Raw genomic sequence first — 17,825 nt, 5'->3', positions numbered from 1 at the left:
AAGAATCGAGGCCAAGTGTTTTGATCCCTTTACTTTGTAACAGAAGGAGCTGTACTAGTGTTAAGAGTAATAGGTAATGGAGGAGAAGTGGAGCACTCGACAAACATCATCCTCATTCATTATAACGTCCAATTGAAAAAATTGTTACAATAGGCGTCACGTTTGTTTTTCTTGTCGACAGGCCCATGTGTCTTATTGTCTCACTCCCAGTGCTGATTGCATTACATTATCTTGCCAAGGAGAAAGTTCTTGGTGTCTTACAGATGTGAATATTTTGGGCCAGGTCCATGATGTGTGTAATGATGGAATAATGTTAATGTGCTCTTTGGCATCGCATAATATGAAGACACGGAATCAGAAGTGAACTCTGGAGATCCAGACGGATGTTTATCAAAGTGTCGGTGCTGTAGGACACTTACACATTCATGAAATGTCTCTGCTGTGATCAGAATGTATGAATGATTTCAGTCCCATCACTTGTAGTTGGATGTTTTGGAGCTGTCAGTTATTTTATTATTTTTTTTTCTTCAATATTTTATTATTACAATTCATCTGAATATCAACTGGCTTTATTAAAACAACAACTCTTGTTATAGATTGTCGAAGAATAAAATAGTAAAATCCATAAAGACATCTCCATAGGGGGAATATATCACCCTCACATTGAACATGTGGGATTAATTATAAGTGGGGAAATGAGAAAGAGCTGACACTTCAACCTCCATTGAAGTAGGACCTCCTACCATGAACAGGTAATTACAACAGGGGATTTGTTGAGAGACAGCCACCAGGCCTAGGAGTCGGATACTCAGAGGTGGAGATGTACAATTCCCAAGGGCAAAGACCTTCCTATGTTCAAAGGAATTATCTGACGCTCTGGAGCCAGTGGTCAATGATCAATGTTGGGGAGATACATATTTGTTGTGGTGAAGTGACGAACATAACGCATTCACTCATATCACCATAAGGCCGACCTAACACATCCAACTTAATATGGTCCCGATGGATAATGCTATCCATGCCGTGTTTTATCTCTATAGAAAGGTAAACTGTCCCGAAACTGGACAGTTTGATAGGAAACATGACAATATCTCCCACCTGGGACCACCAGGGATGAAGATGTCCTGAAAGTTTGGAATTTCATAATCTTGTAAAGGCGTGGCACATCCCATAATAAGCTCCCATATGAGCTCACCAAGGGGAGGTATGTGGGTGTAACCTTGATTTAATAAAAATCTAAATTTGTTTTTTTGTAATTTGTCAGTTCTGGAAGACACAGTACTCCGTGGTTCTGTTTTTTGCTCTACGGAGTGTTTCCCTCCCCTAAACTCTGAGCCATCTCTGTGACACAGGTTCAGTACTTTTTCTTTTATTTTTCCTTTTATGCCATGTGATTGTATATACCATATTGTTTTGCTCCCATTTTGTAACATTTTTGTTTATTTTTTATAAACACTGCTAACTTTAAATATATTAAACGTAGTAGCTCCGGTCCTCTTGCTCTGTAAACCGCACCTCTGAAGCAATACGTTATCTGAACTGGTGTCTAATTGGCCTGTCTAAACAAATGGAGATGACAGCTACTTCCTTTTGTTATTGTGGAGTTGAAAGTGATTGTATCAGGATATATATATGCATATATATTGGAGGTGTGTATTCCATACTCTCACTGTTAGTTCCCCAATAACTGGCCTAGAAGGGAAAACCGCCTCGGCCTCTTCCATCACTCCTCAGTCAATTGCGTACTTGTCCTGATAATTGGAGATAGCAGAGTTTTGTACCCTGACATATGTCTACATTTCCTATGTGTCTTCACGGTTACAGATAACAAACAACCCCTATTTATCATTTCATCCTGTAGTCAGGTTTGCCGCTTTTCTTTCTGTATTAAAATAGTACTCCTATTGTTGCGCCCAACAGGGACGCACATGGATTTGTGAACCCACTGTGCCACAAGGCCGGGCCTGCCTAGGAAGGGGCATACTGAGCGGCTACCAGGTGTTCACTGGAGCTCCTGATGGTAGAGACAGACTGGGAGGCAGGTAGCTGCCAGGTGCCACTCCTATGCAGATCCCGATACTGCAGCTGTTGACTCCAGGAGTCAGGTTTGCTGTCACTGATTATGACTATGTTCAGACACACCAAATGGATACTGGATCAGGGAATGGCTGCACACGGACCAAGGGATAATGTTCAGGAACTGGTCACTGGGACCAGGGGACAGGACTGGCTGCATCGGGACCAGGGGACTTCAGATTCAGGATTGGCCACTCCAGGACCAGTGGACAACATTCGAGGACAGGCCACACTGGGACCAGGGGACTTCGAGAACAGGACTGACCGCACCAGGACAAGGGTACAACGTTCAGGCACTGGCCGCACCGAGACTTCAGGAAAAAGACTGCATCAGGATCAAGAATTTGGGTTCAGGACTCTAGCCGCATCGGGGCCAGGGATTCGGAAAGGGAACAGGACACTGACCACATCGGGACCAAGGGACGTAACAACTGCACTGGTAGAACACCAACTACCTAATAACTCAACTTGTTGCTTGGCAACTCCCTAAGGGAGAGAGTGTCTTTTATACAGAATGGCTCCCAGCAATTCACTGGGGGCATCTTGTGGGTGTAATAATTATGCTAAATGCTGAATGAGCGGTCCTATTCTTACACTGCTAAAACTACACTTCCCAGCAGCACTTGTTTTTCCTCAGTGCTGCAGACCCCTCTCTTCTGTGCGCTTCTCACTGGCCCCACTTATGAGTTATCCTCCAACTAATCTCAGTGTAGAATTCACTTTGTTTTTGTGCACTCTCTGCTCCTATGCAGTACTCTGTCTCACAAATTTTATCTTCTGCAATCTACATTAGTTACCTGCATGTGTGGCTTTAAATCATTGTTAGCTGGTTTCTCTCAAAGCTCAACAATCCTACAATGGAGCTTTCAATTATTAGGCAGTGCAGAGTTGAGCCGTGCTTGTTGCCTGCTGCTGAGAGATCAGTAAAATGAAACTGCAAATGCTGCTCCATTGATGCATATGGCAAAAAATAATCCTCTGCCATATGCATCAACAGTAGAAATGGATATACGGATAAAACTGCTGCGCTGCTGGTGAAGACAATATCCAGTGGCGATAATGGAGTTGAACAAAGAGCAGATTTATTAATCTACACGTTTCAGAGTTGAACAAACTCCTTTTTCAGGAAAAAAACATAATGAGAATGCATCAATATAGTAGCCTTTGCAGTTCTCCCGGCAGTAGGCAACAAGCACAGATCAACTGTGCATTGTCTAGTAATTACAAGCTCTGGAGTAGTGCAGGATAGTTGAGCACTGATTGCAAAAGATAAAATTGATCCAGCAGGGTACTGTAGAAGAGTAAAGGTAGAGTACGCACTATGTCAATACTGAAAGCAGAGCTTAACTGTGCTGATGTGAATTCAGCTGAGAGTCCCTGCACTGCGCATGATTGACCAGCAGCACTGAAACTACAGAGGGACAGTTTCAATGGCAACTGAAGAGTAAAAAGAGCCGCGGGGGACATCTTTTGGGGGGGTGATTATGTGCAAAAAGGGAAAGATTTAAATTGGAGTTACATTGGCATAAATGAATAAAAAGGTGTACATTGTTATAAGGCCACATTGTGATTTGGGGAATAATCCTTTAATTTCTCAACACTTCCTGGTTGCTGTATCAGTGCTCATAAAACTGAGTTTAACCTCTTTAGCTCACTGTGGATTGACAACATTGGATAAATGGTAGTAGACAATTTGCCGTGTGAACCTAGGACAGGATGAGTCCTAACAACAGGCAGAAGTCTTAATATATAAATTGCAGAATGTTGCAATTAGAATCCAATCATGTTTTATTTAAATAACACTGGACAGTCCCTCTTATACAGCGTCCTTCACCTTTAACGACTAAACAAAGTCCTGCTTCATGTAACGGTTCTAGATATTTATATCCAGCTCATGAATCTCAGGAAATCTGCAGCTTCATTTTTAGGATTATTTATATTTCTATATTTGGAAAACTTTTGAAGATATTTTTAAAACGGATTTAAGACTTAAGCAAATAAATAAAGAGTATAAAAAGGAATGAGCGGATCTGGTGAACAGGCTAGAAATAATCGCAGGGCCATGTATCTATTGTATCCCACGTGATGATAAGAGGAGCTGGCCGGTTAGTCATTATTAGGACTTTATAGTGTTATATAGGAGAAGTATTTCCATAGAATCGGGGTTGGACAAATTCCAGGAACCTTACTTCCATAATGAGGAGATATTTACCAATGGTGACCAATGTATTTGTCCAACCGGCTCCTTTATTTCCAAATACCTGCAGTGTTTTATGCGTCTCGTTCGGATAAATGGAGACTTTTTGGATCAACAAGTTCCCCTTTATATGGTTATGGAAAGAAAATAAAAGGGTAAGAGTAAAGGAAGGGAAAAAAGTAAGATTCTTATTTAAATATCTTCGTTTTTTTTTAAGACGTAAAGAAAAAGGATTGAACTTGTCCTCTTGTATTACAGATTCAATACTTCACGCCTTTGACTCCGTTGGACACAGTTTAGGCCCAGGTACAATCCTTCCATTCCGCCGCGCTCCCTACTTCCTGTCTGCGCAACACAGCCTATCCTTTTCTGCCGCCGCAGAGCTTTACCGCCCTCTTCCTTGCCTACGGTAGCCATGTTGGGAGGCGCAGAGCATCGTTGAGAAGACGCTGATCACAGAGCACCAATGATTTGGGCTGAAGCTGCCGGAGAATACATCTCAGGCTTCCATTCCAAAAGCGTCGGATGCTGATCCCATCTGAAAGGATGAGCAGATGACTCCATACTTGTTGGATTTCTTACCGGAGATGAGGCAACTTCTTGAAAGCCTGAGATCTGTTCCCTGGTGGCGGTGTGGGTGTGTGTAGACTTCATGCATCATGTGTGAGTTGTTTTATTTTATCTATTTTTTTTTTATTATTTTTTCTATTATGGGAAATTACGTTTGTATTAGATAATCATTTTAGGATGTAGGATTGGAATTTCCACGCTTCACGCTGAGACGTGTGCGGATCGTTCTCGGCTGAAATTTAAATATTGGCAAGTTCAGCATTGAGGTTATTTCAAGTGGAACAACTTTGCTGCGTGTTCAGGGAGCTCTTGCAAAAACTCTGTAACTGTAGAATAAGTCATATCTGACACCAGACTCCATCTTCCCTCACCCCACAATTCTCCGTCATTCGTCCTATCAATAAGTGTGACAATTAAAGATGACAAATATCTAGAAGCTGAACACCCATGAACCGTAGCTTAGTGTTTTTAGCATAAAGTTGTTTTTTTTTAAATACAATGTATCTCTGTAAAAACCAACAGTATCAGCAACTCATTACTCTTTAGGGGTTGTCCGGTCTTTTTTCTGAAAGTCTGAACTGTCACACTGTCAGGATTCCACGTTCAGACGGCGATGGTCGCAGGTTGTGTTTTTGCCGTGTTTCTTTTTTTTTTTCCACATGCAAAACCTGCTCTGTTGGCAGTGAAGAAGCTGCTTAAAAAAATCAGGTTTTGCTGCATTTTTTTGCAGCGTTTTTCATGCTGATATAGTTTAGTGCCTGTTGTTCCTGAGTTTTCTGCACCAAAATCTGATACCTGAATTTTTTGCGGCTTTTTTTGCACTTACTCATTACTTTCTATGGGTAAAAGTAGTGACGTGCTGCCGTTTTCCAGTTCAGTCAGGACAAAAAAAAACAATGCGGGTGCGTGAGATTTCTGAAATCTTATAGCTTTTTCTGATAATGTAAAATGCAGCTTTTAATTTGCATAAAAAAAATGCAGCAAAAACGCAACGTGTGAACATAGCTTAAATGTGCGCAGCCTTGGTCAGTTCACTTGTATAGAGCGAGGCCGAGCACGTCTAGTCGGAATGTGGTTGGATGTGTGCAAATCATATACTTGTGGTCACATGACCGCCCGATCTCACCGCAGACATCGGGAAATCCTGACAGTGTGCTGTGCGCGGGCTGTGAGGATTCAGAAGTCTGCAGTCAGACAGAAGACTGGATAACCCTTGTAGTTTCCTGGGATGCAGGCTGATACATTTTGACCAACTATCATTTGGTGATCAGGACTAGATCAGAATGAAGGGAACCTGAAATGTTGAAAGGAGTATCTGATCTGCAGGATGTTATAGAGCAGGAGGAGCTGATCAGATTGATAGACATTTTCTTGGGAAAGGTTTCAGTAACCCATATAAATATATATGCCGTATATATACATAAAGCAGGCGGCAGTGAAAAATGGAAAACTTATCAAAAGTCCGGTGAAACGTTCAATAATCCACATGTGCAGCAGGCAACGTTTCGGCTCCACAGAGCCTTTCTCAAATAAAATCTTTCTCTTTGGTGGAGTCGAAACGTCGCCTGTTGCACATATGGATTATTGAAAGTTTCACGTGTGTTACTATTGTCCCTGTAAGGCTACGTTCACATTTGCGTTGTGCGATGTTGCGTCGGCGACGCAACGCACAACGCAAACAAAAACGCATGCTAAAACGCATAGTTTTGCGACGCATGCGTCCTTTTTTGCCGAATTTTGGACGCAAAAAAAATGCATCTTGCTGCGTCCTCTGCGCCCTAACGCTTGCGGCAAAAAAACCCGCATGCATCGCAAAATGCATGCAAATGCATGTCCATGCGCCCCCATGTTAAATATAGGGGCGCATGGCGCATGCGTCGCCGCGGCTGCGCCCAACGCAGCCCGGCAGAACGCAAATGTGAACGTAGCCTAAATCGACGATTACTAATTAGGGGCCAACTAATACCAACATTTACCCTTAAATTAGTTTTCAAAGTTCCGAACAATTCTGAAATTTGCCCAAATCTTCCATCTCTTTATGTTGTTCTACTTTAAATAACGCAAAGTGAAATGCATTTGCCTCTTTTACTGTAACACACGAGTGTGGAGCATCGCACGGACGTCAGGTTTTCACCATATTGGGTTCATTGTCCACTTTTCTTCCAACATGTCAGATGTTTGTGTCTCCGATGCTCTGCTGTCTTCAGTTCTGTGCCTTTTCCAGCTTTTGCTATATTCCCTGGCTCTGGCTCTTCGAGGAACAATCCTTTTTCTTGCTTCTGAAAATAGCTCGCCGCCATTGCTCGTAATACAATTTTGTAGCATGTGGGACATTTGCGTTCCTGCCATAAGCTTTATTTCAGTTTTTTCTACTGTAATATTTCCATTTTTCGCACCCATCTAATAATCTAAGAACGTTCTGGGCTTCTCACAGTATTACACTTCATTTAAGGTAAGTTCACACTAGGTGTTTTTTAGATGCTTTTTTTATGCAGATTTTCAGCTGCATTTTTGACAGTGCCAGCTATGTCTATGAGATTTCAGAAATCTCGTGCACACACCTTGTTTTTTTTTTTCCTCGTCAGTATTTTGTGTTTTTTTACACAATAGAGCCTGTCACTTCTTTTCATGTTTTTTTGTTTTTCACCCATTGACATGAATGGGTGGTGAATAAAATCTTCAGCAAAAATGCAGGTATCAGGTTTTGCTGCGTTTTTTTTTTTTGTGCCAAAGCCTGATTCTGTAGAATAGGATTTTTTTTTTGCACTAAACTTTATCAGCAGATAAATCTAGCATGCCAAAAACATAGCAAAAAACGCACAAAAACCGCAGCAGAAAACGCAAGACAAACCAAGCAACACTTGCTTTTTTTTCTCCACTTTCATGTAAAGAGATCAGGTTTTGCTGCGGAAAAAAAAATGCCTAGTGTGAACTTACCCTTAGACAAAATTCACACCTCCATGTTTCATAGTCTGAATGTGGACCAAGATGGTCACTTTTTCCTGAGCATAACATCCCCATTCTATGCCCAGTCATTCTCAGACTGCAGGAGAAATGAATGTAATTGTGATTCTTTGATAATACAGAGCCGGGAAAGTTAAATAACTGGTAATCTCCTTCTTTCATATCAATTCTGCAAGAGCAAACAGAGGTTTGAAATGTTGCAGAATTTTTGCATACTTTGGACATTTCGTTGGCAAAACGTCAGGTCTAACAACCGGTCTCCCAAACCAAACGTCCAGCCTCATATATGTATATATTTTGCTGTCAGTCTGAGGATTGCAGTCTGTATACAGACCATGAAATACACTCATATGAACCCCACCCAAGGCAGAAAAGAGGCCTAGAGGCTTGGAAGGAATTTGCCAACTAGAGTGTGATTATTAAACTAATACCAACTCGTTTTAGAGGTGCAGTTTGTTAGAGAAAGTAAACTTTTTACGCTGTCTTGCAATACCTTCAGTGATCATCTGGGGGTGCTGCAGTGGTGACTAATTTTGGCTGAAGACCACTTCATGGAATATCAGTGATGATCACATTATACACTTGTATATGTTTCGCATGATTGGGACAATATTATCAGAGTTGAACGTCTGAGCTCCGAGTGCTTTAATAGTGTTATGCTAACGGTTTCCTGGCAATCAGCTTTATATTGGTTTTTATCGCAAGATGTCTTTGCTGTTACATGCAGGTGATGACCCATTTCTACCAAAATATGATTTATTAGTGCAATGCTTTGTCATCACCACCGATGTCAAGCACACTTGGCATTCTGTAACGAAAGACCCCCTGAAGCTTCGCTGCCGGCAGGGACGGTGGCAGAGATTTCATGGAAGACGAGAGCATTGAACGCAGCTGGTTGTCTTTTGAAACCGCACAAGAAATTGTTGTCAATTTTTTTTACTACTTTGGATAATGGAAGGTTTGTTTAGTATTTTTTTTTTTTTTCGAGACACCAGGGACTTGTTTATGTGTAGGAATAAATCCACAACTTCATTCGCAGCCGGGTTTTAGGTTTGGCCTCGATGGGTTTGGAAGACGTGACTCACAGCTGCTCACTGTGCACTAACGGCAGTCGTATGCTCGATGCATCCTGCCTGGCCTTGGTTACGGCTTCTCTGATTATTGTAGAGATCCACCTTTTTTTTTGTACCTTTTATTAATTTTTTTTTTAGCAGGAAATATTCTACCTCTTCTGAGCACAGGATAATCCTGGTAAAGTGGATAGTTCCAGCATCCGCAATGGAAAAAAATAATATAATAAAAAAAAAAGATTTATTTGAGCTCTCCAAAATTTGAAAGACAAAGTAATTAAAGGAAACACTTGGCTTACGCGTTTCATGGCCATGTATAACGTAAGAACCCTGCATGGGCTTAAAAAGCGTAGGAAAAGTATTTCATTTAACTTTTATTAATTCTATATTGTATCACACGGGAACCATCAAGTTCACATTTGTGGTTTTTTGCTCTGAGTAAATAAGCTAAAGTGTGAGAATTTAATGTCAATTTTCGTACTGGAAATGAAACCCAGACCCATGGATTGTCGTTAATTTGAGCACCATAGAAATTAATGGAACCTGTCACAATTTGTCCCCAAAAGCACCGGGGGAAATTTAAGGCCTAATTGACATTTATACAATAGACTAAGCTTTTGTATCTGCCTAAAAACATTAGGCTATGTTCACACGTTGCATTTTTGCAGTGTTTTTTTTATTCATTTGTTTATGTATATTTTTCAGCATATTTGCAGCATTTTTTTACCCATTGGAAACAATAGGTAAGTGCAAAACGCAGCAAACACACAGGTATCGGTTTTTGCTGCATTTTTGGTGCAAAAACCTAAGGAAGTTAAATCATGTTTTTTTGGGGCCACCAAACTTAATCAGTATGCACAAGAGACATAAAAAAAGCAGCAAAAGCTAAGCAAAACCTGCTTTTTGTAAGCAGCTTCTTTACTGGCAAGAGAGCAGGTTTTGCCTGCGGAAAAAAAAACAAAACATCAAAACACAACATATGAACATAGCCTTATAGTGAATGGTTTATTCAGGGTTCCATCTGTGTTACATATTTCGGGCATTTAAATGAAAACCATGACACATGATGCCATCCGAGTGCTGTTCGTTTTTAACCGTTTTTGGCTAGAGGAAGCTCTGCAATTTTTTTTTTGGCATTAAAGAAAATCACTGATAAAAAGCAAACATTGATTGAAATCGTTCTTTTTTGGGGGGTGGGGAGTTAATGCAGACATCCGTGAGTCTCGGTCCAATCTCGGACCGCAATGCACAGACTGGCTGGCTGTGCGCATGAGATTTCTGAAATCTCAGTCTCATAGACTTTGCTGGTACTGTGAAACGCAGGTGAAAATTTGCATACAAAACACATTAAAAAATTGCAACGTGTGAACATAGCCTTAGGCTAAATTCATACAAGTGCATAAAAAAAATTAGAATTTCATCCAGCAAACATGGATGATTTTTCATAGATATAGTCAATCATATGTCATCTATATGTCCGTTTTTCTTCGCATATGTAATTAAATGTATAGTACTTTTAAAATTACGCAGATATAAATACAGCTCTTAAGCAATTAATTGGAATGAATGACATACGGATGGCATCTTTTTGCATCCATTTTTTGGCGCACTCATAGCAAAGCTACACTCGGTTTGGAGCCGAGCATGCTCAGATAACACCTTATCCAAGCTCGTTCGCTCAGCACTAGACATAACCTAAGAAGGTGAACCGCAGCAAAATCTGCACATAAAGACTCTGTATTGTTGTTGCTTTTTTAAAGAGACTTTTAGAATAATTGCCCTTAGTACAACCTCTATAGAAAACCACATCACAGCGCTACATATAAAGGCTTCAATCAGTGTGGTTTTCCTGTGAAGCGCGTACATGAGAGTACACCAGCCTCACTACTGCATCAAAAACACAGCAAAAATGTAAGTTATTCCAAATGTTTTTTTTTTTGTTTTTTTTAATAATACAAGATTTGCTGTGATCTGTTTTTCTTTTATTTAGCTTAGAAATGTTATGCAGCGCATAAGAAAACATGCAAGTGTGAATTTAAAGGGAATCTGCCATCAAGATCTTGCAATGTAATCTGAGAGGACAAAGCTCTACCTGATTGCAGCTATGTGTCACTTTTGCTATTTTAAACAATCAGTATTTTATCAGCAGGATATTATCACTACAGGACTAGTTGTCTCATGCCTCTTAGTCCAACCACGCCCCCACCACCACTGATTGGCTGCTTCCTGTGTACAATCAGTGATGTGGGCGGGGTTATACACAGATCAGCATTCCTAGATCTGCAGCAAGGAAAACTGTGATTCTATCACAACTACTGCACCCAGTAAACTAAGTGACACATTGCTGGAATCAGGATCTCTGTCCCTACATCGTACTGCTGTCAGGTTCATAGCAAAATCGTGATTGAGAGATGTTCTGGTGAATAGTTGCCCTCAACCTTTTTATAAGTGCAGAATCCTATAATTATTTTGTCCCTGGTACCATGGCCTAGTAATGCTATGATTTCCCTGATACTAATAGTACACAGTAATATAAAGCCTTGCCAACAGCCGGTGAGCAACGTATGACTCCTGAACTGGTTGGATAATGCTGTTATCAAAGAAAATAATAAAGTACACCCTGTCTATAATGAGACTGGTTACAGCAGTCATCATGCTACGTCATGACATTCCCTACAAGCCTCTGTGTCCCGGCTTTCTACCACTTTACCACCCAGGACGCCACGCATGTGGTCTCACTGCCGCATTCTTAGAGGTTAGAGGAGCGTCCTCCTGATATCAAGCCATCGGTTTTGGAGAATGGGAATGCACAGGATAGAGTGGGTGTAATTAGCTGAGTTTCTGTTGCACAATATCTCGCACTTTATAGGTTTTACTGTTTTGTCGGCCCAGGGCGATTAACAGCCACTTCTTCACCTTTAGCGAGTGCCAAGACGATCCTCAAAATCCCAGAAGGGTTTGATCATGAGCCCAAGGTAATAAGGCACGGAATTAGGAAAAAAAGCAACTCGAGCACCAACATCAATCTGGATAGACTTAAAGGGAATTTGATTTGTGACATGAGAACAGCATAAATCATGGGCACAGACCTGGGTTCCAGCGATGTGTCACTTGTTTGTCTGCATTTTGAGAAAATTACAGTTTTTTTTTTCTGCTGCAGATCTCTGAATGCTGAGCTCTGTATAACCCCACCCACACCATTGATTGGCTCCTTTTTGTGTACACTGCCAATCAGTGGTAGGGGCGGGGTTGGGCTACTTTCTAGCAGGTTTACTAGTCCTCTAGTGATAATCTCCTGCTGATAAAAGTTATTTTATCAAAACTACAGTACACAGTCTAATAAGTGACACATCACTGGAATCAGGGTCTCTCCCCCTACATTATACTGCTCTAAGATTAGGTGGCAAAAACCTGGTGACAGATTTCCTTTAAAAGTGAAAATCACTTGCGCTCGCCGGTACTTATCATTTCCCTTATGGCCTGAAAGAGTCACAGATTCATAGATAAATTCTTATTTTTGGCTCATATCAATTCTATTAATTTAGATTACGGAAATGTAACTTCTTATTACGGTAATCTTTGGATCGTAGGTAGTAATTGTGTGCACATGAATGATTAAAGCCCTTTATTTACAACACTTTGAGTGGAATACGCTCAGTAGTCGCTGACGCTTTTACCGCATTTAAGATGGGTTAGGTTTTATGGCAAAAAAAAAAATCCTGTATAAAGGTTGAATTCCGCTCACCTTCCAAAATCTTCAATGATCCAGAGGAGATCGGACATGTCTTTATTGTATGTATGAACCCTTGGTAAAGTCAGTCTCTGGTCAGGGAGTGCTGCAGGGAGTGTAAGGAACACTCCGGACTGACTGAGTTCCAGGTCCAAATTAATGAGAAAGGTCCAATAGAATTGGGCTCCAGCACCAGGAAAAAAAAAGGTTTAAAACAATTTTTACTCCGAGTTTAAAACATAGTGTGAAAAGTTCAGAAAAGTAAATAAAAAAAAAAAAAATGTATGCGTAAGGGTATGTGCACACGTTCAGGTTTTTTCGCATGTTTTTCGCGATAAAAATGCTATAAAAAACGCATTAAAAACGCCCACATCCTATCATTTAGAATGCATTCTGCAATTTTTGTGCACATGATTGCGATAAAAAAGCAGCATGTTCATTAATTTTGCAGATTTTTCGCAAAACGCAAAAAAAAAAAAAATGCACAAAAAAACGCATAAAAACCACGAAAAAACGCATGCGGATTTCTGGCAGAAATGTCCGGTTTTTGTCAGGAAATTTCTGCTAGAAAATACTGACGTGTGCACATACCTATACCTTATCCTACGCGTTTCAGGTTTAGCTATGAATAAGTGTTATTAACCCAAAACGCGTAAACTTATGGATCATTTCCTCTTCTTTTTTTGTTAAACCTTTTTGCACTTTTCACAGTATGTGTTAATCCTTTTTTCTTGGCGCTGGAGCCCAGTGTTATTGGATCTTTCTCACGGAGCTCATGGTAGGACAAGCAGACGGAGGCGTGCCAGGAATATAACTCGTACCCCCGGGTAAAGAGAGATGAGGGGCTGAGATGATGGCGGTCTAATAGGGTTTATGGACGCCCTAGGGTGCATTCTAAGAATATTAAATGTCCCCAAGGAGTATTTCGATCCTCTCGGATAAACTACTATCGGACTGACCCCTCGTTCTTCTCATGCCATGGAAAGTCTATTTTTCTTTCCCTTCTTTTGTCTGCTGTGGTCCTGACACCAAAGAACAGTTCCTGAAGCCAAAATATGAGAGTCCATCTTCATCTGAAGCCTGGATTCAATGGAAACCAGCGGAGCGGCACTAATGAAATAGCGCTGCTGTATGGTTCTTACATTTCACTCATATAAATACATTCAGACAAGATCTCACTTGTGATAACCCTCAGACAGGAGATTTTTTTCCTGTAATCTGATTCTATTCCGAGCAGTAACGGATGGGAGTGATCTTCTTGTTACAAAGGAAACGTCTTTGTAGACGGGGCTGTCTCCTCTTATATACATGCGGACACATTGCTATATACTATTAGATAGTACTGGGGATATATGATAAGAAATAAATTGAATAGATTGCTCAATCCGATTAGATTCTCGGGTATGGGTAAAGTTAGAAAATCTCAGTACGTCGAGCTAGGAAATCATGGTTGCTGGATAATTCTTAATATGATCTACAATGTGTCATGACGTCTTACACTTGAGGGTCCCGGAGTGTCTCATTTATGTACCGTCTTATGGGTAAACTTGGCCTTGGAAATTTTAGGAAAAAAAGTGAATATTGAAGCTCCTGGTCTTTGCTGAGAAAGTTAAAGTTGGGAAATCTGGTGAATAGTCTTTAACTTTCCTGAAGAAGAAGTGCTTGACACTTTGAAACGCGTTGAATAAAGGCCATATGTTTATATCCACAAAATATTCCTTTCTTTATGTATAAGAGGGTGTCAGGAAAAGTTTTTGACAGAGTGTTTGTGTCACTGAGGTGGCCGGATTCGGTGATATAAATCCCAGGAAGTCTGTACAAATAACACTAGGTTACTGAGTAGTGCAAGTAGATTTTAGGTCCGGGATTTAGGAGCGACCAAAAGAGCTTGGGTGGGAAAGGTCGCTCCCATGCTCCGGTTTGAGTTTTACAAGCTGAATGAAAGGCGGCTGAGACAGTTTTGAGTTGTGATTTTGTGCTGGAGCTGAACAGAGGAGTGTTGCTGTTGTTGTTGGTGAAAGCGTTTAAAACTGCTTTACCTGCTACTGCCTAGAATGCCGAGACTGGTAAGACCGTCACATTTACTTTGTTGTATTGTGCTGAAGAAAGGACTGTTTAATATTCATTTGTGCTAGAGAAAGGCTGCTTTCATTTTGGAGCTGTAAAGTTTATAAAGGACAATAAACTTTGTTTTGACATTGAAAGCCTGTGTGTACCCAGGCAACTACCATTTACTTGACATGGAGCAAGAGGATTTCATCAACAGTGTCCTCTTGCAGGCACAAGCCTAGCGCTAAGGAGAGACAGGCAGTGCACTCTAATGGTGCATGTAGGCGAGTAGAAAATCCACAAACGGTCCTGATTACGCACTTAAGACTAATATGCTCTGCATGACTAATTTATGGTCTTTAGTGTCATTATTGCAGGCATGGCAATTACTACATCTTCTATAGGTAGTGAACTTCAAGATATTTCATCCAAACCATTTTTTCTCATATCATATTATTCATTCTTTGCAAAGCTTTAAAAAAATGGTCCAGAATTTTCCTTGTTCTCTCGGATTCCCATTTGTGGATAGTGTCATGTGCAAGAGCATTATTCGGAATGAATGGAGTATTGATCTTAAGATGCCCATATACAACTGTAGCAATTGCCAAAAAGCTGCTCAAAATCTAGCAAAGCTTTGACTAAAGCCTCATTCACACAATCGATTTTCTCACATACGAAAAATTTGGAGCAATTATTTTGATCAGAGTTTGATCCGAGTGTCATCAGTTTTTCTCATCCGTTGAGTTAAGAAAAATGTCTTTCCACCTTCTCCTTGAAAATCAGACTGCATTCGAATGTCATCCAAGTGCAGTCCAATTTTTGTCACGGAGCCACAGACCGATTTTTTCGACCCTCTGAACAAAGTTGGGCATGTCACCGTGATTTTTCATGGACAGAAAAAGTCATGGGGAAGTGAATCACACCCTTACATTATCATAGGTGAGAACCATAGTAAATGGCTCCAACAGTGGAAAGACTGGCTCCTATATCTACAGTTGCCCGTTCTTTCCTGCTCAATTATTGTCTAGTCTGCAGGTGATCGGTCAACTTAAAAATGTACTCGTCTAAAGCGATGACATAAGCAGGATTAATAGTGTTGATGCAGTGAATTTGTTGGAATTTTTAATGGTTATTTGTGCAATAGAAATGGAAAATTGTAACTTTTTTTTTTAAGCAAATTTTCAAATGATGTTTGATGCCAAAAAAAAAAACGTGTTGATAACAGAACAAGTGGCGGCACAAAGGTCACGTGACTGAAGTGTTTGCATTTGTAGGTGATCCGGTGTCACGGATTGCGAGGTGCAGAGGAGGCGAGGAAGTGACTCACTCCATTAAATTGCATTCGGATAGCTGCCAGGCGTAAAGAAAAATTCGGAGAATTGTTCTGTAAGTCAGGTGTGACCGGCGGATTGTTTTCTATGTTGCGTAATCGGCCCACGTTTATGGGGACGCCTCTTTTTTTTTTTTAAGAATTCTGTTCATAAAATATTGAAAACATACTGGCTTTCTTTTCTCAATTTTCACTTTATCAATATCAGTAAATTACGTCATTTACGGAAAAAAAATTAAATTTAAAATATGAATTTTTAACCAGTTTACGGGCAACATTTTTGCAGTATAAATTTAATTTGTTCTGCAACGTCATTAATCAACGACTGAACCACATGCGAGTGTAATGGGCAGGCAAGGAGACAGAGGTAAAAAATACATTCTTAGGCCGGCGTCACACTTGCGAGTTTTACGGACGTAAGAGCGCAGAATCTACGTCCGTAAAACTCGCAAAAAATACGGCACAATTATTCTCTATGCCCCTGCTCCTATCTGCCGTATTTTACTGATCAGTATTATACGGCTTTCTACGGCCGTACAAAATCGCAGCATGCTGCGTTTGTCACCGTACTGCGCAAGAAATACGCCAATGAAAGTCTATGGAAGCGTGAAAAATACGGATTACACACGGACAAGCAGTGTGACTTGCGAGAAATACGCAGCGCTGTTAGAGAGAAAAGCCGGCAATTCAGTGCAGTGTACAGTAAAATCACACTGACAGCTTACAGTCCAATAGGTAGAATAAATGTGTACACATAGAATAGGTATATATATATATATATGTCAGTGAGACACATATATGTATATATATTAATATTTATTCCAGCGCTATACAGCTTGAAAGCCGGTAATTCCAATACCGGCTTTTTCTTTCTCCTTCCTAAAACCCGACATGATTTGAGACATGGTTTACATACAGTAAACCATGTCTTCTCTCCATTTTTTTTGCAGATTCCACACTACTAATGTCAGTAGTGTGTATCTGCAAAATTTGGCCGTTCTAGCTCTTAAAATAAAGGGTTAAATGGCGGAAAAAATTGGCGTGGGCTCCCGCGCAATTTTCTCCGCCAGAGTAGTAAAGCCAGTGACTGAGGGCAGATATTAATAGCCTGGAGAGGGTCCACGGTTATTGGCCCCCCCCTGGCTAAAAATATCTGCCCCCAGCCACCCCAGAACAGGCACATCTGGAAGCCAGGGAGCTTTCTAGGTAATTTCCCACGATCTATGAACAGCCAGCAGAGGGCGCCTCACCGCAAATAAAGCTAAATATAGATCATTGATCTATTTTTAGCCTCATTCCCTGGGGTTTTGCAGCCAGGAGCAGCCTGCATTAGCACAGCTCCTTGCTGCAAAATGTTTTAACCCCTTCAGAAGGATTTACATCGTTGGACGTTACAGATCTGCGGAGGGTAAGTATATTGTTGGTTTATTATGTTTTTTTACTCACAGAACGAGGGTCTTCAGTGACTGGATTGGGCGTTGAATAAAATACTGCAACAACCATTGTTTTTATTTCATTAAAATAATTTTAAATAATGTGTTTGTGTTTTATTTAACCCTTCACTACAATTGGATTAATAATGGATAGGTGTCATAATTGACGCCTCTCCATTATTAATCTGGCTTAATGTCACCTTACAATAGCAAGGTGGCATTAACCCTTCATTACCCCATATCCCACCGCTACACGGGAATGGGAAGAGAGTGGCCAAGTGCCAGAATAGGCGCATCTTCCAGATGTGCCTGTTCTGGGGTGGCTGGGGGCAGATATTTTTAGCCAGGGGGGGGCCAATAACCGTGGACCCTCTCCAGGCTATTAATATCTGCCCTCAGTCACTGG

General features: G+C 40.7%; 1 protein-coding gene across 13 annotated transcripts in view; it reads left to right on the top strand.

Annotated features, from left to right (window-relative positions):
* The window catches only part of ST3GAL3 (ST3 beta-galactoside alpha-2,3-sialyltransferase 3), a 285,569-nt gene that overhangs the window by 121,525 nt on the left and 146,219 nt on the right, over positions 1-17,825 (top strand). For 6 of the 13 annotated variants that reach the window (XM_069738038.1, XM_069738036.1, XM_069738037.1 and 3 more), the window contains exon 3: positions 4,532-4,579. The exons of the other annotated variants lie outside the window; for them this stretch is intronic. In XM_069738038.1, coding sequence (XP_069594139.1) covers positions 4,532-4,579 — 48 coding nt within the window. The remainder of the gene's footprint in view (positions 1-4,531; positions 4,580-17,825) is intronic. 13 annotated transcript variants of the gene reach the window in all.

Source organism: Ranitomeya imitator, chromosome 8, assembly GCF_032444005.1.
Source record: "Ranitomeya imitator isolate aRanImi1 chromosome 8, aRanImi1.pri, whole genome shotgun sequence".
Classification (NCBI taxonomy): Eukaryota; Metazoa; Chordata; class Amphibia; order Anura; family Dendrobatidae; genus Ranitomeya; species Ranitomeya imitator.
This window is presented reverse-complemented; position numbering and strand designations above follow the sequence as displayed.